We start from the raw sequence: 24,612 nt of genomic DNA, 5'->3' as shown, positions 1-24,612 counted from the left end.
GCCCTTCATCCAATCCGGTCGTATACACCACCGAGGAGCTACAGCACAACATAAATAAATTCCGACTCGGCATCATCGGCTCCTTACCGTCCTCACTTATTGCGGAGTAAATTAAAATCAAACAATACAGGGACAGTTCGTCAAATACAACATTAGAAAGGGAAGACATGTATTGAAGATGGGAATATAAATTCAACTGTACAAAGCTCTTTTGGCTTGACACACACAAAAAACTGAAAGCTTTGTGGATGATTATGCTCTTGCCTTTAAGGACATATTGACACCACAAAGTAAAACATTACTGAGTGTAGGTAAGTAAATCACTAAAATTTGCCGACTACTGGCTTAGCAGACAACAAATTTTTTCAAACGTGTATATTACATCTATCAACCAAGGCATCATATATTCATAACACACTACTTAATGCAGAGAAGCCAAACTTTCTGTCTGAAAGCTCAAAGAGATCTGCCGACCACAAAGCCTACAATTCTATACACCTTAATGAAGTAGTACTATGAATCTACATAAGTTCAAGGGCTGAACTATATATCAAGGTCAATTCTAAGGACTGAACCATGATCCCTATTGGCACTCATACTGGGGCAGCACTTTTTCTTGTTCGAATAGAAATGAAAGACGAAACAGGAATCTTGTGGATGATAGGAAAAATAACGTAATAAAACAAGGAAAAAAAAAACTATCTTTCACTTTTAAATGGTTCGAGAACTCGAGACAATCACTTAATACTTGCAGGGGCAACACAATGATTCTATACAGTGCTGAATAAAAGCAAAGAAGCATGCAGAGTAAGAAAGCTAAGCATGAAAAAAGGCAAGTAACCATATGGTCTTCAGGCTAGCTAACTTTTGCTTTCGGCTATGTCACATCGACCCTCAGGTCCCCCTCCAACCAAGTTGTGGTGTATCTTTGAGGGTTCATGCATCATTAACATGGAGTGATAATCATCAGCATCATTCAGTTTTAATCTTGATCAATTGTGGGACCACAAATAAGATTACCCTAATACAACTTCTTGTAGTATAATTGTGGAGTTAGTGGAGTCTTGATTGGCCGACAAATTCCAGCTTTCTGCACAAGTGGAACTCATCGTTTCCTTGTCTAATCTCCTTAAAGGAAGGGCCAACTAGCACAAAAAAGTTCAAATCAGCGTATTAGGTCAAGTATTAAAGATGCAGAACAATCTATAGACCTTTGTTTAATAAAACAAATATCAATCAGTACCAAATATTTGAAAAGTTATCCCGTGTATAGAGTACATCAAGCTCAGATTATCTAAAGTGCGCCAGAAAGATGTTCCCTTTGAAGCATACATATAAAGAATCATTCTGTCTTCACATGAATCCGACTTAGATGATTTTAACTTCAAAATTACCATCTTTCTTGATATTAAACAGGTACTATGTGAAGAAATTTGACAGGGCTCGCGAAATTCAGACTGAAGCAATCTATAAACTCTAACTTTATGTAAAGTGACATAAATAAAATCTTTAGTTAGCCTTAAAGTAATAATCAACATCTGGGTGCCTAGCAAAGGTAAAGATAACAACTCACATGCTACACACCAGATTCAATCACGAGAAAGAAGCTTTACATACAGCTTAGACATTAATTAAGCATCTCAATTATTTGACATAAATGGTTTCCTAGAGGGAATCTAATTCATGCAAATCCAATTGTAGCTCAAACAACTGAACATAAAATCTGCCTAAAGTTAACAATCGACAGATGATCACAAATTTTTGATAGGCTGCATATAATTCACCACCAGAACAACCTACAAAACTATTAAGAACTTTACTTGGCAACAAAAAAAACTAAAAGAATTTGGCCTTTTGGGCAGTCCTCACTAAATTTTCTTCAAATTGCTTGAAGTTATTTTCCTTTAGTCAACAAAGCATTTTATCACTTATAAAGAATGCTTTTTGTTATACCTAACAGAATATCCCCCCCTCCTTCCCTATATTCAATTAAAAAATTGCATGCATCATATCTTTTACATATCTGGGTATACAAAATATGCATCAACACAAACTAAACAAATATTTATAAGACCACCCAAAAAAATTGGGGGAACTACCTAGATAGCGTAGCAATAGGATCTCCCCCAACCAGGCAACCACTTACATCTACTTCACAATTTTTAGAATACCTGTCATTTCTTCATTAAACTGTACAAATGGTGTTTTCATAAAGGTGCGTGTCGGACAGTGTCTAACAGTAATGGGGGTATATACTCATTAACTGAGAACAATTATGTTTCTTGTAGGCCATACATTACAATCTGCACTTCTTTACTCAATTCTAGTTTCTCCACTGAGAAAAGCAGTGAGATGGTCCAACGGGGGACCATAAGATTAAGTGTCAAGGTAAACTAACATGAATGGAAGAAGTTGCCAGACTGATATAAACTTCATTAACCTCCCCGTACTGAAAATATTTCCCTCTAAGAAGTGCTAACAATAATTATGAGCACGAATGTTTCTGTTATCAGATGCGTTTAATTATTAAAACCTGGTATGACAAAGCATAAACACAGACAATACCATTTATCAAAGAAAATGAAGAAAATTATCAGGGTCATCATGTTTACAGTAAAGATTAAAGCTTCCAAACATATTAATTAATAAAACAATAATAGAGGCATCAGCGTATTGCTTTCCTTCATTTTCCCTCTTTAGTCTTTATTAACCAGTAGGCAGTAGTAATTACCAAGGAGTCAAGGACAACTCCATCCAGTTCTAGTTTTTACCCAGAAAAGCCTGCTCATCTTTAAAAAAAAAAGAGGCCTACATCTACATACACACATACATATATACGTACATAAATACACACACACACACACACATACATAGATACATACATACATATATATATATATATATAGAGAGAGAGAGAGAGAGAGAGTGTGTGTGTGTGTGTGTGTGTGTTAAGTTCTATAGAGACCCATTTTTCGTTGGATACTCGGAGACCATATAAGTTCTGCAAGTAAAATATTGCATAAAAAAATTACAAATTTTTTTTTTTTTTGCGAATCATTTTTTTTTTCCATAAAAAATATCAATTTATTGAAAATTTTGAAATTTCTACATATTCAACAAACATAACATTGCAAAACGTATTATTCTACAAAACATATTCAGTTTGCAAAACATAAGTTCAGCTTACCGAACATGTATATTCGGCTTGTTGAACATGAATGATTTCTAATAAATGCAATAAAATAGTGGTATTTATGTTTCACAAAACAATAAACTTTATAATGTCTTGATTGCAAAACATATGTGGTCTCCGATAGAAGAGTGGTCTGTATAGAACTTCCATACACATACATATAGTCTTACTCCACAGCAAACTACAAACTAGTGATTTTTATAATTTAATTTAGTCATTTCTTAGCTATTTATTTTAATAAATACATTTATCTATATTAAATATATTATCATCATTATTGTTAATGATTTTTTCTTTTCACTATACTATCTTCGCTTACTTTCTTCGAGCGGAACACTAATTAGTAATTACTTTTAAACAATCATAAAATTTAAAAATTAATCTTTATATATGAAGATAAATTACCAGATTCCAACTCCAATCATTAAATTATATTACAATAATCACCAGTTTCTATCACAAAAATCACCATTTTGTATCATGAAAATCGCCAATTATCATCAAATCAGCATCACCACTCATTAAAGTTCCAATTTCACCCCTATCATCGCACCACCACCGCGAAAACGCTGTATCATCACTACTACCACTATCGTACCACCACCATCACATCAAAATCATCGCATCTTCATCACTAAATGATATCTATATGTGTGTATCTATCCCTGACGGAGGATTCATAAACCACTAAGGTTGACAGCGGCTACTGATCGGAAGTTGGGAGAAAGATGGAGATGGGGAGAAATACGGAAGTGAGAGAGAGATGTAATAGACGAGAGGAATTTTTATACAGAGAGATAAGATCTAAGTGAAGAGAGAGAATGAATTTAGAGTGTATGTATCAATTTTGTTTATTTTTACATACGGTTTGTAGTTTGTATTTGAAGATTGGTTTATATTCTAACACTAGCCTATATATGAAATAGTGTCTTACTCCAGTACAAACTTAAATGCGAATCAATGCTTTTAAAAATATGGGAAGGTTTGTGGGCCCCAAGAATGGATCCCGAGGTGTGCCTTGGCAAGGCCAAGGTGGGGCCTAGTGGACGAGGATGGGCCCTAGTGGGAAGGAGATGGGGTAAAGTATTGGCTCTTGAGCTTGTCTGGAGTCTCTCAGGGTCCTATCCGGAGCCTTAGTGAGGCTTTAGTGGCCCGAGGTGAATTGAGTGGCGTAGGGAGTGGGCCCCGGGTGGGAGATGATACCTAGGGGATAGGTGATGACATATAAGTCTAGTTTCTCTTGGTTCACATTTGACGTTTGCATTTAGTGGTTTATATTTGATCATTAGCCGATATATGTATATATACATAGGATCTTACTTCACAATTGATATGGTAGTTTCGTGCATCCCAGAAACAACCAGCCATAATAAGAACCTAAAGTAAGCCTCATCTTCAAACTAATTGGCGGAACTAAAAATACAATATATGAATGAAAAGAACCCATAAATAAGGTAAAAAAATTACTCAGATTCTAATTAATTTGTCTGCCTTTTAATAATGGGCTCGGTCCTTGACAAGCGATTGATGCAACATACCGCCAAACATATTTTTTTCTGCCAGAAGACATTAACTCTAAGGGGGCGTTTGGTTTGACTTGGGTAAATGGAATGGAATTCAGAAGGGAAATGAAATTGAATGATGTGATTGGTTTTGATCCCGAAACGGAATGAAAAATTATATGATTATCTCTATATCTAATTTTGCAGATTTTATATAGTATCAAAAAAGTCAAATATATTTATTTTTATAAATAACATAACGTTTTTATATTTTTATAAATGAATATAATTTATCATTCAAATATGTCATTAATTTTTAAATAACTTGACTTATAAATTATACCAAATTTATTTTGAATTTATAAAAACTAAATTAAAAATCAAAGTTGATATATGATAGTTTAGATTGATCGTTTCCCTCCCCAAACCTTATTTTTCTCTGGCTGCTTCTCTTTCCTTTTCTTTTGCTTAGCAGCCGCCAGGGCTTCCACCGGATCTCTACCGGTAGAAAACCCCAAAACCTTTTATTTCCTTTGTATTTTTTTTTCAATAAAGTTGTTTTAAAATTTTGAGTTCCCTAAAAATCTTCCTTGTTAGATAAGATTAGTCTGTTTTTTTCTTAAATTTTTGCATTTGTTTGTTTTTTCGGATCTATGGATTCAAAGCCTTTTCCAATTTGGCCTTCTTTTTTTAGATCTCAATTCCACGCAACTAAGGATTTCTCGTTCTTCCCAGTGACTATCTTGTTTTTGCCGGTTTGTTTCTCAAATCTAAGGATTGCGTTGGTTTAGCTAGTATTTCATTTACGCATTTGCAAAACTAAGGTTGCTAGTTTGTCACGTTTGGTTTAGGATTTTTTGTTGTGTCACCGTTCGTGTGAGTTTGTTATTTTCTCATCATTTGTGTGAGTTTGGTGCTTGATTTAGTAATAAAAGTTGTTCGGCGATTGCATTCTCAGTCGATAGCTCAAACCGGTTATGGCGGAAGCGAAAGTTGCGAAGCATGTGTATATATCATCTTCAACAAATCACGTAATTTTATCTCCAAGAATGGATTAATCGGTGATTGTTTCCGTGTTTTGTTTGTTCGACGCGACTGTGTATGTAGATATCGTATGGCTTTTTATTATTAAATACTCATTTATCAAAAAAAATCATTTTTGATTTTCAAAAATATTTTACATATTGCCCTCATTTTTAATGATGTCTGAAATAAATTATAAATGAAAATTACAAAAAAACCAAAAAAGGGGAAAAGAAATACCTAACCGAGGGTAGTGAATGGATTATGAAGGATGTTGGGTAAACCTAAAACCAAAAAGAGGCAAAGAGAATTATAGTTTTTATAAAACAAACACCAACAAAGGGACTAAGGTAATTATTTCCCTTTCTCTTTGATGATTACCCTAACCAAACGACCCTTCAATTTTTGATGCGCGGGGGGGGGGGGGGGGGGGGGGGGGCTATGGGGCTATACCTGGGGCAAATTGACTCATTTTAGGGTTATTGCCTACCAACGGAAAGAAAAGCACTAGTAACGATCGATACTTCTGGACTAGCTTCCTTAACAATTATATCAAATAATACGATTCTTTTTGACATTTTTTTAAAGTTCTTGCTTTGTATGGCACTCCTTCACATTTTGAAAAATTCACCCAAAAGTTTGTAGTAAACAATAATTAACATTTGTCCTCGTGCATGGGTTTGAATGCATAACAAACTTTGGAAATAGCTATACCATGCGAAAAATCATAAAAGAAACTTAAGGCTCAAAGAATGTTTGTTCTTCTTATCCCTCCTTATCCCTTCTTAGTATATACATCAAATGATTCTAATCTACTTCTCCTAACAACACTTCTTGAATGTAACATCAAATTATTCTTGCATGTGGATTAAAAGCAACACCCTCTAAATCATAGCATTAGTTTGACTTCGTTATTTTTAAACTTGTGGTCAACCACAGTAGTAGGGGGAAGAGGCTCTCTTCTTTCCACTTCTTTTTATTATGCTCTTGGAATATGTGGTGCTATTTGGTCACCTTTTGAAAGCAGTAACACATAAATAGATAAATCCTTTCAGGACAAGGCAACAGACAAAATTATTGTTCAAAGTTAAATTATCTATTCTAACATGGTTTATATAAACTTCTTTGAAAAAGAGCTATCTTATTAATAAGAGGATAAATTAGGGCAACAAATATGACTTTGTTAAAGCCTTAAATTAATTTGAGACTACAACCATGGTTGTTACGTCGGTAAGTCGAGTCGAGTCGTCTGGACTATCCGGCAAGTCGAGTCGTGACTAGTCGAGACTAGTCGGTAGACTAGTCGACACTAGTCGACAAGGTATAAAATTGATAATATATAATTATATATTATATATACTTATATTTATATGTGTACTAAATTATATATGTGTGTCTTAACTTCTAAATTCTCAATTCTAACAATTCTTTTTCTCCTTTTCTTTTATTTATACTTGTAAGAGATCTTAAAGACCTAAACCTAGAAGATAAAGACAACTAGTGACTACTAATTAGTGATTACTTTATGTGTATATGTAAGTGTGTGTGTGTATCAGTGTTTATAAGTGTGTATAGCAGTTTTTGCATAAGTTTGTATAACTGTGTTTTTGTGTATGTATATAAGTGTGTGCGCGTGCAACTGTGTATATATACAAGTGTAAGTGTGTGTGTGTGTGTGTGGGTGCATTTGTTAACGAGTGAACGAAGTAGAATGGCCTGAACGACTCGCTCATCTTTGATTAAGATTGTTTGGCAACTTTCTTTTTTATCTGGACGAAGCCAAAAGTAGCTGGACGAGTGACCGTACAAAAGGTAGCAGGTGTCGTTCATAAGTCTACTACAACCCTAAAACTTGGGTTTCGTGACACTGGCAATATCAATTAATTAAAGACATGTAAATTTTCTATTTTTTATTATACTATTATCACATATTATAATTTACACCATCTTTTATCAATAATAATATTATTAATATCAAAACAGTATATTATTATTGAAAATATAAAAATGATAAAAATTACATATGAATATTATTAATATCAAATTTTTGATATTATGCAAAAGGAAGGTTCACTATTTTTTTATAAAAACTTAAAATTTGGACAATAACATAAATTAGAATTATAAAATATTTAAAATAACTAAATTTTTTGAAGCAATAAAATTAAATTTTTTTTTTTGAATATATAAATAATCCAACCAACCTTACATTCAATTAGATCAAAGATATTTTTTTCTCAAATACTTCAATTAATTAATATATAAATATGTGCAACTATAATAATATATTAAACACTAAAAAAGTATAAATTTTATCGTTCAGATAATTTTAAAATTTGCTTAACAAATGATATTATTTTCTTCCATCCAGATTTGTAACTCATCCAGATTTTTAACTGTCCAGAAAATATCGTTCAGATTTAACAAATGACCCATAAGACTAACAGCGACTTGGAATCGACTTGTGGCTGCTGGCATTGTTGTTGAGTCGCTCGACTAGTCGCGACTAGTCGTCGACTAGTCGAGCAGTCGGTGTGAAGGGCTCGACTGGGCTGGTCGACTGGAAAAATGTAGGTATTTCGCTTGACTGATGACTGACTGGTCGACTGGGTCGACTAGTCGGGTCGACTGGAAGACCTAGTCGGTCGACTGGAGTTCAATTTCAAAAAAAAACAAAAGCCTAGTAATACAGTTGCATAAAACATAAAACCCAGTTGTATTAAAACCTAAAAATGAAAGCCCAGCAGCCTCCGGTCGATTCCAACAGCTCTTCATCCTCTCCTCTTACACACACACACACACTTATATATATACACACATACACTGATATATCATACACACACACACACACACAAACACAGTAATATATATACACACAAACACTTACAGAGTTACAATAGCTTGTTTAATCTGTTATTACTTACACACTCTGTTATTACTTGCACATTGATACACACACTTGCACACTTTGTACTCAGTAGTCAGTATTCACTAGTTGTACTAGCCATTGTTTAATGCCAGGACACACACACAATTACAGTAGCTTTGTTTAATCTACAGAATAGCTGATGCATCGAACGAGGTTTGTTTATGACCCGTCTAATGACCCCAAAAGGGATGCCAAATCTACTGATCCGGGCTGGAAATATGGAACACACATATATAATTTATTACACATATAAATATAAGTATATATAATATATATTATTAATTTTATACCTTGTCGACTAGTGTCGACTAGTCTACGACTAGTCTCGACTAGTCACGACTCGACTTGCTGGAGAGTCTGGTCGACTCGACTCGACTTACCGACGTAACAACCATGGCTTCTGGGCTTTCGTTTCTAAGGTTTAATACAACTGAATGTTATGTTTTAGTCAACTGGGGTATTGGGCTTTTGTTGGGCTGTTGTTTTTCTTAAAATTAAAGTATAGTCGAGCGACTGGGTCTTCCAGTCGACCCGACTAGTCGACTAGTCGAACACAAGTTGGGCGAAACACTAACATTCACCTAGTCGACTGCCCAGTCGACCTCTTCCTAGCGACTTTCCTAGCGACTGCTCGACTAGTCACGACTAGTCGAGCGACTCAACAACAATGACTACAACAAAGTCAATTCCTTTTGTATATTGCATTGTTCGCTTGAATTGGACTGCCAATGATCTAGCGAACATTAAAAGTTTTAAAGGAGGTCGGGAATTGGGTAAAGAGTCAGTGTCACGGACTCAACCATTAATAATAATAACTAATATAGAAAAATGAAACAACAAACGTACATATGCATCCAACCAGGAAAAGATCACAGAACACTCTCAAAAAAAAAAGGAAAGGTTCACGGGAAAGAATAACATCATTCATTATATAATTCAGCAATTACAAATAAAAGAATATAGAAATTACCTTAAAAATAAATCTAATATTGATAAATGATAATTTATCTCTCAAAGATAATATGAGATTATTATAACTATTTCTCACATTTTATAATAACAAGATTAGATGTATTGGAAAGGAGTTTGTTCACTTCCAATAAGAAGTAGAAATCCGCCCATTTACGTACTCGAATACACCCCTTATGATGTTTTGGCTTGTAAAGTTCCATATACTGTTTTCTCCCACCAATATAGCCTTCTTTATTCCTATAGCTTAAGGTACAAAAAAATTGTTTTCCCTTATCTCCATTTGACTTGGATATATTTAGTAGGTCAATATCTACATTCTACTCAATTTGCTTACTAAAGATGATTTGTTAATACTTAATACCCTTCATGTTGTAGGATTTGAGAACAAAGAAGTGAATGTTTACAATTATAATACCTTTAATTCTGCTTATACAGATGGTATTTTACATGTGAAGGATTTTTCTCAGAAAATGCTCAATGCTAATGACTATTTACATATCGGTTATGAAGAGGGAGAATAGAGAATCATACCATAGCATGGGATTACTGGCAAAACTTTTGATTGTAATTGGATGCTCATATTCACATAGACAGAGGTAATAACATTCTTCTTTCCCTTTTCCTTGCAAGTGATTTCCGAGAATTGCGCAAACGCAATGGAATAAAAATACCGATACATATAATCGACAAACAAAGCCAGAAGTGTCTGAAATAGAGGGTTACTAATGATGAGATTACAAGGATGCTGAACAATGCTAGAAGCAGGATAGCCACAGTAACATCAGCCCTGCATATAACAAGCAGAATTCTATATAATTTTAATACAAAAACATCAAGAGCTAATAAAGAACTAGTGCATAGCTCCACAAAAATCCTAAACTTGGAAAAATAAGAAAAAGTTCTAGGTAGATGTAAACAAAAAAACTGGTCCTTGAAAAATTGAAGGAAAAAAATTAGGGCGAAGAACTTGTCAGATAGTGCCTGTCCTCAGGAACTGGCAGGGTAATCTCAACAGCTACTTTCTAGAATTTAACCATTCCAACCCTCTTAAATCCCAATCACTGTAAATGGCTACCTTTCTATAGCAACCTCTTTCTTTTCATTTTTCTGGGGGAGGGGATATAGTTTGACCAAAAAATTAATATAGCTAGAATTTTGAACTCCGTAAATCGAAATCTCTCTTCCCTTCATTTTTACACTAAACTCTCTTATATCTTATACAGATGGCTCTTACTAGCTCAGACGCTTTCACTACTTCAACTCAAGCAAGTTCTAACACCAAAGCCCTTCAGATTCATACTCTCAAAAGTATTCTACACTTTCTCAAAAAAAGAAAGTATTCTACACAATCACGAAGCTTAAGTTTTCGAAACTGTGATAAAGTCCTTACTAATGGAACCATTACGAAGATGCAAGAATTGCAACAGTTGAATAGCAGTTGGTTCATATACGTCTCTAGTACAAGTTATATTTGCTTTGGAATAAGCACCCCGGAGACAATGCCAAGCACAAATTACAAGTCAAAGTCAGATAAGGAGCTGTGATCAACAATTACAAATAGCATGTGTTTGATACAATTTTTGTTTAACTACTGATATAAGGTCCATCCCACATAGTTTAGGCATGTAATATATATGCATAAACTGTCATTGGGCTGATAGTACCACGCACGGAAAAAAAAATCATGTCCTTTACACATAATACATTTATACAAGTCGATAGATGAGAGAGGTGTAAATTGGTTTTGATAATGTTAGTAAAAGTAGGGAAATGTTACTTCTAGAGCTGTATGCTTCCTGTGCATACAAGAGGGAAACTCTAATACACCTAGGTACTGTTTGTCAGGTCTTAATTTACAAAAATAAGGACTTATTTCGAGTAAAAATTTCACAGTACATATTTTTTTTTTAAGTAAGTATTTAACGGGTGTTTAATATTTCTTATTAGCAGAAATAATTGGTTACTTTCAGAAAAAAAGTACACATTTACATACTTTTTTCCAGAAATAGGTAAGTTATTTCTGAAAAATAAGGTAACCCAAACAGGCCCTAATTTGCTTTAGAACTAAAAGCTCTGCTCTAGAAATAGCAATTCCCAAAAAATAAAGTATGTGCAGATTTATTTATAGCTGATTTACATCTTATACATAATATAATTATACAGTAGATTTGTGTGCCATATCAATCTAACTGTACAAGGCGGCTTAAGAAACTGCATGCCCCATCATCCAAACAAAAAAAACTAAGTTACCTTTCAACAGTATATGATGCACTGTAAAGCAAAGGGAGCTTAGAAGATTTGTCCATGTAGCCAGTTATAAACAATTTAGTCCAGATTTTAATATGACCATATGGCATAACTTTTTTTATGTGAAAATTTAAAATCTAAAACTGAACATGACATATTATTTTGTAAATTTCAGCATGTGCCAATTGCCAGCAAATCAAAAAACAAATAAATCAAAACAGGTAGTGTATCAGTTACTTTGACCTCTAAACAATACTCTATCAATCCACTTGGAGCCAATCTAATAGATCAAAGTTGGAAAATATTTTTAAAAAAACTTCTTTATTTTCACGGGGCGCGGTTTTAAATCAAATTTTTAGAGCAGACTTATATCACATTTGCAGTTGAACCAAATGTAGACTCGTACAAAAGGTATCACTAATTTTATAATCCTCTAAATAATTTATATGGGCATTATGGTCTATTAATCGGAAATATACAACGCCATAGTAATGATAATAAGAAAATTGTTAGTGCTATGCGAATCGCAAGGTTTAACAAAACGGATTTAATCTGTAACAAAATGTAGTTCTGTTAATAAGAAAATTGGAAGTGCTACGCAAAACACAGATTTAATTAAAATAACATTTCCGTAACAAAACGAAATTTATTTATGTTAACGAGATGCTGGTATCTATAAGTAACATATTATGATTTAAAAGGCATAAATCATAAATTTCTATATATACTATTATGGGCTCGCAATAGCTCATCGACTAGAGCCGGCCAAACAGGCGGTTCATGCCGTACCGTGCCGGTTCACCGTCGGGCCGTGCTTGTTCCGCCAACCGGCACGGCTGTACAGACGGTCCGGGTTGAGGAGGAGAAGAACCGTAACCGGCACTGTGGGTTGAGCGGGTTTTGTACGGTTTAGCGGGTCACATTTCACGAATCACGAATCAGTATTCTTCTCACGGTTCAGTGTATCAAGTTTTCTGCTTTCTGTATCCATTTTGTTTTTCATTTTTTATGTTTTAAAATCAAAACCAAATCAAATTAAAACAAAATCAAATTTTAAGTTTTAATATGTTTTTAAATTGTAAGTTTCAAATTTTAGAATTTTCTCAAGCGCGGAATATATGTTTAATTTTAAGTTTTACTAAGTTTGTAAATTGTAAATTTTAATAAGTTTTCATTGCAAATTTTAAAAAGTTTGTAAATTGTAAATTCGATTTCAGTTATGGTTTAATTTACCTATTAATAAATTGTAAGCTAATAAATAACAAATAATGTTTTGGTAAAAAGATGACGGTACCTCCCATAAGTTTTATATATTAGAAAAAGATTTTTACAAATAATGTGAGATAAAACAAAATAAGATAAATTATAATTTGCAAAACAAAATCAAATTTCAATCTATCTAAATTAAAAAACTAAAATGGAATCGAATTAAAACAGAATCAAATGAAATTCTAAAACAAAATCATAATAAAAACAAACTAAATTAGCCAACACCTATTATTATAGTCTGATTCTTCTAAACTTGGCAGAATGGCAGGTAATAACATGAATCCAATACACACTATGCACACGGTTCACGGGCAGTGCCGGTTCAAGGTTCATGGGCCGGCCCGTGCGGTTCGGTTCACGGACCGTGCCGTGCCGGTTCACGCTTTCGAACTTCTTGAACCGTATTCGGCCCGCTTGTTACTTACGGTTCGTTTCCGGTTTGAACCGGCACGTAGTTGGTCATGCGAAAAGCGGGTTAAACGGCGGTTCGGGCTGTTCGAACCGCCCGTTTGGCCACCTCTATCGTTGACCAACTGCCTGGACATTCCAGAAGGTCCGGAGGAAACTATGTCTTATCTGAGACTAACTTTACATTCCCATTCTATAGATATTGACATACAAAACAATCAATAGATCATACGAAACCTTGCTAATACATGGAGCCGCATATGAGGACATTCAGGTTACATCGTCCAACAAGTTAATTACTATTTGCTACTTTAATCATGCGTTCTTACTACAACTAATAGTGAATTAATCAACCATGGCATACAAATTATGTACCAGAAGCAATTCTAATGTAGCAAATTGAGAAAAAACAGTGCTGCTTTGAATTGAAATTGAACCAGCACTGAGTTCTGATTAGATTTATATACAGGATATATATTATACAAATGAGAGGGAGAGGGAGGGAGAGAGAGAGAGAGAGAGAGAGAGAGAGAGAGAGAGAGAGAGAGAGAGAGAGAGATTACCAAGTGCGAATCTGGGGTTTAGGAGAGAAGAAAACGAGAGCGGAGTACTTGTGTTGAGAGCGGATCTGATATTCACGAAGTTGCTCTACCAGTTTAGCACGGGTTATCATTTTATCATATGCGTGTGTAAAATGTTCCCAGCCCCCCAAGAATTTATATATAATTCAAACAATTGGGGGAGGTCCGGTCGATTATTGTTACTCCTCCGCTACTAATTTCAACGTCAAGGTGGAGGAGGAGCTGCAGCAGATTCAGTCGTGTCTTTGTTAAATTAACACCTGGAGAAAATCGCCCATCATTTGCATATTTTTTGTTATTTTATTAATCTCACCAAAAGGATAACAATTTATATATTTTTTCTTTTTCTTTTTCTGAATAACTATTTAGTATGTATTGTTGTCTTACTATTGTCACCCCCCTGTACTGTATATGTCAAGTCCACTTAAAAAAAATTATGTACAATATATTTATCATTATATTAATAATTTATATATACAAAAAACTATAAACACTAAAAAATTATTCAAACAAACAAATAAAAATTACAAACACTTCTTTTAAGTTAACCATAACACACAAATAATGATCAAAATAATATAGATAAAAAAGTAGTATTGGCGTTTTGTTTTTTAACCTCACACGAAACAGCTTTCTATTCTTTTAAACCCAACAAACGCTACACAAAATACGATTAATAAATAGTATCAGAAGCATTTTTTTAGATTGTGATATTTAAGATATCTAACGATAATACAAAATTATTTGACCTTTATCAAAAATGAATAGGAATTAAGAAGATTTCGAAGAGCCAAAGGTCAGAGTATATTTCAAGTAGGTATGGAGTAATTTATTCAAGTGCATCGCACTGTCAAGAAAGAAAAAAAAAAATGCATCGCACAATTACTTAGATACGACATATAAAAACTTACATATACTTCATTCGTCATTCCATTGTCGTCCAGCGGTTAGGATATCTGGCTTTCACCCAGGAGACCCGGGTTCGATTCCTGGCAATGGAATTTTTTATTGCTGTTCGCCCTGAGAGTATTGCAACAATTTCCCATGCGAAGTTATCTTGAACATTTAACTAGTATAGACAACACTGATCGGTTTTTGACATTTTGATATCATTTTATTATAACATTTCATACTGGATTAGATTACTGGGACTTCGATAGCCATACCTGGGAATAGTATAACAACAGTGACATATCTATTAGATTGCAGAGTGCAGACGAATTTAATAACTATATTGGGAACTGTTATAGTGATAGCTAACCAGACAATGCTATCTGGTATCTTCCCAGGAGCTCTAATTAACTAATATCAAGAGCAAAGTGGCATGTAACAGCAAACTGCAAGAGCCAACATCAAATACTTGGAAAATTGGCTACAATGTTTAGTGCCCCGGTAATACTCCCAGCCTGGTAAACGACTGGGATTACTAAAAGTTATCATCCAAAACAAACATTCTCAGCTAAGATACATTTAAATAGAGAGCTTATCCAAAAAGGTAGTGTCTATTAGCCCTACCATATATGCTCTCCTAAAAATGGCATTTTCAGACAGTCAGCCCCCCACAACCAGCACCCAAAATACAATTGTCCACCTTGAAACCCCACCCCCACTCTTAACTTATAAAGCAACTATGTGTTCACAGTGTTAAGCATACCCCCAGTTGAAGTTGGTATAACCACTTCCCAACCAGGTCCTTTCAAAGGTAGCACACTCGCAGTATATTGAGGCTTTCCATCTGCCATTTTAGTATCACCAGCCATAAGATCGCTGCGGTCCAATAGCTTTTCTAGATCTTCATCATTTATGTCTGTCTGAATCATCTTATCTTCTTCATTTTCTTCATCGCGAAGAAGGGCTAGTAGATCTTCCTGAAATGAGACATCTCACTGGTAAGGTTGCAATACTAATTTTTGGTAATTGACACTCTATGCAATACAGCACATGTTATTCAGATATGGCAGGGTTGGCTGCACCAGCATGTTGTTGCTCTTGGAAGTAGATTCTTTTGGCATTCTAATACACAAAATAAAACTACAGTATGAAGAGATTTTTCTCATAAAACAAAATGGCCCATGAACATGAATGGGGATATGATCATACAAATGTAAGTTGAAGTATTAAATTGTAATGTTGATACTGACATTGCACGAATTCATATGAATCAGAAGTAAAGCTTGCAGTAGCATGAACGTGTCCAGTTCTATGCTGCCACACCCCTCTACCACTTCCTCAAAACATCCTCAACTACCCACAATCCCCAGCTTGAAACCTATCCAGCAACCCTTTTGATTTTTATTACTTCGTTTGGGATATCTTCTATTAATTTGCATCAACTCTAAACTCAAAGTATAATATTAGCAATAAAGCAATCACAGGCCCTACTATGTTGCATTTATCTTTCCTGTACTTCATAATCTATCTATAAATTATTTGAAAACAAAATTTATTTTAAAAAATTAAAGAAAGGCATCAAACTAAGGGAGAAACATATGTAAAAGGCCTAGTTATGCTTGCACACAACAGTTTTGGCACCTAGAGTCAAGCACAAGCAGAAATCTCAAAAGAACAGAAGCCACTGCTGTGGAAACTTTTTAATGATGAGTTATGATGAGTTATCAAGTAGGAGTATCATGCAATTAGATAAGTCATACCTCATTAATATCTGCAGTATCAGCTTTGGTTTTTTCTTGCATAAACTGCCCCTTAGCAATCACCACATGCTCAAGCTTTAACTTATTAAAAGCTCTTTTTAAAATCCTACCCTGGCAGGAAGAACAATTTCAGTTCTTTGTCCCGATAAAAGAAATGCAATTTACATGGAAAGTTGAGAACAAGCAAAGTGTCTCAAGTTACCTCAACGGACTGAGCAGTTGCAAGCCTGTAAACATGAACAGGCTTTGTCTGGCCAATTCTATGACAGCGGTCCATTGCCTGTAGATCCATTTGGGGGTTCTGCACAGCAATTATTAATTAGGTCAATCTCACCTAAATGTACATAGAATTCTATTAAAGGTAAAAACTTATATGCAAATGTCAAATTGCTAAGAAAGTGTATTTGAAAAAATAAATGTAGAATACAACAGGAAAAAATAAATGTAGAATACAACAGGAAAACACGATGTATTTCAAGAAAGTGCTCACCCAGTCACTGTCATACAAAATACAAGTGTCAGCTGAAGTAAGATTGATCCCCAGCCCACCAGCTCTAGTGCTTAGAATAAATATTCTATATTTACTGTTTAAATCATTGAATTCCTGGATCTGAATACCAAAGAGAAAACAGTAACGTTGTTAACAAATTATTTATCTCATAGAGGGAGCTTGCCAAGATGCACTAATGTCTAATGTTAAAAAATAAAAAAAAGCAAATAAAAAAGTAACTAGTGGTAATTGGTAAATAGGCAAGCACAAGTGTACAACTGTCATGTGTACTGGAAACACCAAAACACCACATAATAGGCTAATAACCAGAAGACTGGTTCCTTTGTATAACAAAAAAGCCACAAGCATGCTATTTCTTGATTGGAAACCAAAACAACTAAATGGATAATACTGCTGAGGAGGATATATGGCTAGTGCAGTGAGCCATTGATATTTAACATGCTCGATTTAATCCTCAAGAACTCTCACCTCATGGGGATAATCACAAATGAAGACAGCATTGGACATGTTACAGAAATATATAAGATGTGTATGGACATGTCACCTAGTTTAACATACTATTAGACTTTGTTTGATGTTTTTACATTGGTTTCAAGTGTGTTGTCACTAGTCAATTAAAAATGTTTCTGCAAAAAAAAAAAAAAAAGAACAAGAAGCTTTAGTACCATAAAGGTATCATCTGTTGCTTTTCCAAAAATTAAGTAACTTACCCAGAAAAATATATGTATATGCCACAGCTTGAACCAGTAAGACCATAAATTTAAATGGAACAATTACTCTAGAAAGACATTCTATATTGGAGCAAGAAATATAGCATTGTGAAAATAAGAAACACGAAGGTTACAAAAATCTAATTGCAGATGTCACCTGTTTTCTTCTTTCTTCCAACTTTACACTGCCATCAATTCTACAAACTTCAAAACCGCTTTCTTCTAGATAGTAATGCATTATATCCAAAATCTTAGTCCACTGGGAAAATATTAGAACCTGTTTGTGAAAAACAATGAGAACCAGAACAAAAAAACTTCTAATTAGAATACAAACTAGAAGTAAGAAAAGCAATAAGAACATACTTTGTGTTTGCGAGCTAATAGCTTTCTCAGCAATTTGTCTAGCAACTGAAATTTGCCGCACTGTCCAACTATCTGCTCTACAGGTGGGTAGAAGTCTGAGAAGATAAGAAGTTAGCTAAAGTTGGCTCACATGATTATTTAGATATCATTAATGAACATTAGCACACATACAGGAACCATCATAAGCCGACTCTAAGAGGTCAGGGTGGGCACAATTTTTACGAAGTTGAACCATCAAGTTTTGAAGCCTCCCTTTAAAGCCACGTCCTGCAGATTTTTATCTTAAACATTAAATACTGAATATATGTTGTTAAGTAACTTTAGTAAGATATATAATTGTACAAGTCAATCATGAAAGAGCCATTCTCCCAACATAATACAGTCAGGAAAATGAAAAGAATTCATCTAAACTCAACATAACCTAATCATACAAGCTCACCAGGACTGTCAAGTAAAGTTTTTACTTGCTTACTTATTCTTTCCACCTTCTATATTAGATATCCATATTTCCCAATCAAAGACATTAACTTTCTTACCAGTGTCAACTGTCTCTAGCAGGTGATTTTCCAGTGTCCTGTTAACTAAATGCTCCTGGAAGTTCTTTTGATACTCTGTCATAGTGGCATACAGAATAATCTCCTTCTTTCGAGGAAGCATTTGTTCGACATCTTCTTTCATTCTTCGAAGGAGGAAAGGACGCAATATAGCATGGAGTTTGCTCACCACCTGAAATTACCCTTGAGCGTTATAGTGATATGGGCACAAAACAACTTCTGATTTTACAAATTCAATTTACAAAAATGCAATTTTACTTGTGACTGTCGTGTCTCCTCCAGTTCTTCCTTCCCAGCTTTATTGTTGCATTTCCCAGACAGATCAAACCTAGATAATAGACAAGGCAGTCACATATATGTACACACACACACACACACACACATATGCTCACTGATTTTGCATTTTCAGTTTCATGAGGGAAACAATCAATTTACATCTACACTTATTCCAATTTATAACAATAAAAGAGTACATAATTCAACTCAAGCACGGCCTATAAAATACTCATGCATAGGATGAAGAGAACTAATTAACAATGAAAAACAATAGTGTGACTCCCACTTCTCCATTTTCGCTTTTTAATAATATCCTTCCCCAAGCCGGGGGTAATGGAAGTTTATGGAACAACTTGTCAATACTCAATACTCCCTAGTAACTGTGATATCTACTCAAACGCCCTACCATAGTGAAAGCTTCCATTTTCTTGTTCTGAACAAACAGGTAAAAAAAATGTAGAACTTCCCACAAGATTCTATGTATAAATGTTAAAGAAACTGCATATTTAGCATCTACTAAACTATCCTCATTCGGTATATCTAACTCAAGAACACATTAGTAACAGGAAAATGATATTTCATAAATACAGGATTACCATGATTCGAATTCTTCATGAGATGAGAATATATCAGGAAGAATAAAGTTTAACAATGACCAAAGCTCAGCCAAGTTGTTCTGCAGAGGTGTCCCAGTTAACAGTAACTTATTTTCAACAGGCAAATGTTTCAATTCTTTGAGTAGTTTGCATTTAGAATTTTTCAGCCTGTGTCCCTGCAACAAAAATGTGAGGTTACATTTATAGAAAATAATCATAAAAAAAAAAAGTTAAATATGAGGACAAAATAAAGAGGGAAATTTACCTCGTCGACCACAATATATTTCCAACTATAATGTCTCAGATACTTTTTTGCATCATTCATTGCAACTTCATAAGAAGTAACTACAATGGGAAATTTGGGGCCGATTGACCGGGGCATACTCTCCTTCCTAATTTGTTCCCTTGCTTTTGCATCCCCATGGTAGATGATTGCATTAATTGACGGTGTGAACCTTAAAATTCAAATATTAAAAACAGAAGTCCAGTTACATAGTTTCAGAAGTGAAAGGATAGGGCCTTTATCTATGATACCACATCATACAATCATCAAAACAACATAATAATGTCACTTGGGATCCAATAAGATAGAGTGCAATAATTTATTGACTATCGAGAGTAAAAGACGTCTACCTGGATATCTCATTCACCCAATTTGAAAGGGTTGACAGAGGAGCAATGACTAGGTACGGTCCATCCATCCCCTTCCCCTTTAGATGAGCAAGAAAACCAATAGTTTGAATTGTCTTTCCAAGCCCCATTTGATCTGCCAGGATCCCATTGAGTCCATTTTGCCATAACGATATCATCCATTTAACGCCTTTTATCTGATATGGCTTCAATTGACCACCAGTCAACAAGGGAACAAGTTCAGCCTGCTCCTTTTCAATAATTTCTTCCTTAGTGAGGCTCGGGTCTTCAGAAGCAGTGGTTTCTTCTGATCTAGTGAGCATAGCTGCCACAGCTCTCTTAGCCTTCCTCTGGAGGTTCAAGGATGTTAAAGCCGTGGATAATATCAGAATATTTCATAAACCCAATCACATAGTCTTCCGTAAAAAGTAGTAACACATATAGAAGAAAAATAATGCACTGCAACTAATTGCAACAAAGAAGCATGGTATCACAACAAGGAAATCATTTGTTGGTTATCAGGACCGTGGAATAGCAGAGGGTTGTTTGGAAAGAAAAAGGAAAAAAAAAGAAAAAGTGAAATGCATTCCAAGCATTCAGATTAAGAAATCATATGCCATCCTGTCATCTTTTCTCTTTCGGAAAGGAATTCATAGAACAGAACATAATAATTCAGCATTAACAGTAAGCTAAACAAGGTATGCTTACAGTGTTGTAGTTTGAAGCTGCCTTTCTTTTAGAACCCCGGCCTTTCTTGTTTGGCTTAGAGTCTTTGCTATCTTCTTCCACTCCATTCTAGCAGATCATAACATAACATGCTTAATTAGCAAGCAAGCAATATCTATAGCTCTAAATTTGCTTTTAAAACAATGCATAAGATATACCACAGTGATGTCATCCATTTTCTCCAGCAAAAATTTTGTGTACAGGTGGGTCTGTGTCAAAAGCTCATCCAGTTTAGAAAACTGGGAGTCATTGAGTTCCGGTACATCCTTCACCTCCTCTTCTTCAGCTGCATTCTCTTCCTTAAGCTTTTTTTCCACCGCAGCCATCTCACTCGAAATTAGAGAAACATCGCCATTTTTCGCATCAAGAAACTCTTCTTCCTCCAGTTTTACCCCAACCTTGTCCTTACACGTATCCTTCGAACACCAATAAAGATTAAAACTTTACGTGTTAGTCGTGTTACGAGCCACAATCACTCCAAATAAACTCAAGAAAAAAGAAAAGAAGTGTCCTAAACCCTAAATAATATAACAACAACCAATACCATCCTTTCTTTTCACAGCTTAAATGTAAGTATCTACACTCAAAATAACCCCATCACAACATATACCGCTCACATTCCGCATGTTGACAAGAAAACAGTAGTAATTAGTAAAACACGCAAAACACATTACACACAGACAAAAACAAAGAAACAAACCTCTTCTTCAAGCACAGAAGTAGGAGAATCAACAACCGGTTCCTCCTTCACTGGTGTCTCCTTATCCCCCATTTTCGAAACCTATTCGTAATCGAAACGCCCTAAAACCAACCACAGCCAAATTACTCACCTAAATCAAACAACACACACATAAACAACAGCAAGCACACATTTTCAGCACCACCAGCCCATCAATTTCAACAAATCTAGGCAAAACAAAAACTAGGGTTTACAAAATTGACATTTATAAAATACACACAAGGAATGTCCAATCGGAGCTTGCAATAGATGCTGTAAATCAAGAATGTTGTAAATAAAGCTTGAAATTTGTGAAAATAAAAGCTAGTTACTCACTTGAATTAGATGGAATTAGAGAGAGATAGAGACAGAGAGGCGGAGATAGAGGGCGGAGTGAAAAGGGGGCCTGAGAATATGAAACGTATTTGTAACCCACTATGTTTGGTTTGGGCGGGAATTTGTTGATTCCAAGGGCCCTTGGTTTATGTGTTTATTTACGATTCAGCCGCTGCTTTGTCCATCTGGCGAGTGTCGAATGGAAGGCTTAGTGGGCCAATGGTGCGGGCATACAGGCACTGTCATTACTCTTGCGGCCCATGCTGTATACAGAGCTAAAGTGCATGATTATAGCAGTGGGTTAGTGGTTGTTTACGAGTTTATTGAGGGGCTGTCAGCCTGTCAGTCAGGCTTGAAAAAAAAACTCTCGCGTTCTCACGAGGTTTTACTTTTAAAAACCTGTACTCCATCCGTCCCGATAAATTATATATATTGGGATCGGATACGGAGACCGTATAAAAAATGAGTAAAGTTATATAGAAAATAAGTAAAGTGGTGGAACCCATTTATTTTTTAATTAATAAATTTAAGATACTGGAGTAAAGTAACGAGTGTAATGGTGTTATTATTATTATATAATGAAGATAGTGGGAGAATGTAGTGGGTGTAGTAATTGTTATTTTGGGAATGTATACAAATGATAGCGCATCCGAAAAATGAAATTGTATAGAATATGAAATTGTATAGAATTGATTAGGACGTAGGTGTTTCCAATTTACAAAAGGCATTTCGACATAGTTTGTTTTGAACAGAAATCCAATTTATAGTAGTAGTATTTTCAGTTTTTTTTAGAGGAAACTGTAAAAATGATAAAATTGCAGATGTATATATAATTATGTTAAAAATAATATTAGAGTTATATTTGAGATTATTTTTCAGAATATGATATTTGAACATTACTTTTTAAAATTGTGAGATAAAGAGTTAATACCTACGAAATTACTTATTTCATGATAACTATGTTTAAAATTAATATTTTTAAAATAATAAAATACATGTAGCACATTCAAAAATAATAAAATACAAAGTACTTATCAGTTATTAGTAAAACGCGAATTTTAATTTATTAATTTGAATAGTAATATTTAAATTACTGTATATAAATTTAGTAATGTAATCATGATATATTATAGAATATCTTTCTAAATTAACTTATACACATGTAGTTTTTGTAGGATTAGATTTTAAAAATCAATATAAGTTGGAGTTTTTTAACCTATTGACTTCAACTTAAAATTTAATTTATATATTTATTACACAAACTATATATATAAGTATGATTCTACTTTATAAATTAAATACTGAATAAATTCAAAAATTATAATTGAATTTTTTTCGGTTAAAACTGAATACATAAATGAAAACTGAAATTTTATAACAATGAATAAAATTACAAAAATAATGAAGAAAGAAAATTTTGGGAGGCAAACTACCAACATCACTATATTCATTAAACTAGTATATCACTTTTAAGTATTCATGAACACAAATTAACACCACATACCTTGATCGATGATGAACAAAAGAAGATGACGTCTGTGGTTTAAGCGGGTGAAGAAAGGAAGAAGATGCTGGGCGAGGAATATGTTGGGTGGAGATGTGTTGAAACATCGAAACCCATAAGACAGAAGTGGAAAGAGGTTATTAAACTAATAATGACAGAAGTAGAAAGAGGTGAATGATGTCTTGGTCATTGGTGAGTGTGTTTTAATGTATTAAAAAATAAACTTTCAAGTATAATAAATACATATATATATAATTTAAATATTTTTGTTATTCGTTTTTTCCCGTTAATTCGGTACAAAGATCGAAAAAACTAAAAATCGAAATACACAAAAAATTACAACCGAATTAAAAATCAAAATATTTTGGTTAATCATCCGAAATATTTCGGTAATCTCGGTTCGTATCCGGTTTACCCGAATACTCACCCCCAAAGAGAAGTACATAGATCATGTTATTGATTGAAATTTCTACAGAAACAAAATAATAATAAAAATATTTTCAAAGTTTTTCACTAAATTTATTTATACTCGTGCCTTTTCTTGTTTTTTATTATTTTAGATAGTAATATTATTGATTTACAAATCCATATAAATTTTTATTTGTCATATTTATCCAACTTTTTATATTTATTAATTAAATATTAATATTCCCTTCCTTTCACCATCTTTTCTTAATTTTTAGGTAGATGAAATGAAAGGAGTAAATTTTATACTAGAGAGAAGTATATGAGATGTCATTGATCGAAAATTTTATAGAAACAAAATAGTAAAAATGGATTATTATCAAAAAAAGATTACCTAAATAAAAAATTTCAACATAATAATAAGTGGTTTGCAATCTTTTTACATATCATTTTGTAGAGTTTTGATACTCATCCATAAAATATTATTGGAGTGTGACATTTTAAAAAC

General features: G+C 34.0%; 1 protein-coding gene, 1 long non-coding RNA gene and 1 other non-coding gene across 6 annotated transcripts; 1 reads left to right on the top strand and 2 right to left on the bottom strand.

Moving 5' to 3' along the window:
• Positions 1–687: 687 nt before the first annotated feature.
• On the bottom strand, positions 688–14,442 carry LOC108220350 (uncharacterized). The gene is made up of 3 exons (XR_001806727.2): positions 14,107–14,442; positions 10,151–10,406; positions 688–1,145 (listed from the first exon to the last, which is right to left on the bottom strand). It is a non-coding gene; the product is annotated as an uncharacterized LOC108220350 (long non-coding RNA).
• A 611-nt stretch (positions 14,443–15,053) lies between these two features.
• Positions 15,054–15,125, top strand: TRNAE-UUC (transfer RNA glutamic acid (anticodon UUC)). Its single transcript has one exon. It is a non-coding gene; the product is annotated as a tRNA-Glu (tRNA).
• A 326-nt stretch (positions 15,126–15,451) lies between these two features.
• LOC108223987 (ATP-dependent DNA helicase DDM1) lies at positions 15,452–23,836 on the bottom strand. Of its 4 annotated transcripts, XM_017398491.2 has the most exons (17): positions 23,700–23,830; positions 22,196–22,470; positions 21,842–21,942; positions 21,300–21,557; positions 21,124–21,210; positions 20,419–20,765; positions 20,051–20,240; positions 19,786–19,961; positions 19,172–19,241; positions 18,896–19,085; positions 18,531–18,626; positions 18,360–18,454; positions 18,154–18,273; positions 17,266–17,385; positions 16,978–17,076; positions 16,776–16,886; positions 15,452–15,992 (listed from the first exon to the last, which is right to left on the bottom strand). In XM_017398491.2, exons 3-17 carry the CDS (start codon positions 21,911–21,913, stop codon positions 15,753–15,755), a joined length of 2,271 nt encoding a protein of 756 aa, XP_017253980.1. In that variant the 5' UTR covers positions 21,914–21,942; positions 22,196–22,470; positions 23,700–23,830; the 3' UTR covers positions 15,452–15,752. The 4 variants fall into 4 exon arrangements, with proteins under 4 accessions (XP_017253980.1, XP_017253983.1, XP_017253984.1 ...); XM_017398494.2 differs by lacking the exon at positions 22,196–22,470 and having other exon boundaries at positions 23,700–23,836; XM_017398495.2 differs by lacking the exon at positions 22,196–22,470 and having other exon boundaries at positions 21,842–21,971; positions 23,700–23,827.
• Positions 23,837–24,612: the final 776 nt, after the last annotated feature.

This window comes from Daucus carota, chromosome 5 (assembly GCF_001625215.2).
Source record: "Daucus carota subsp. sativus chromosome 5, DH1 v3.0, whole genome shotgun sequence".
Lineage (NCBI taxonomy): Eukaryota > Viridiplantae > Streptophyta > Magnoliopsida > Apiales > Apiaceae > Daucus > Daucus carota.
This window is presented reverse-complemented; position numbering and strand designations above follow the sequence as displayed.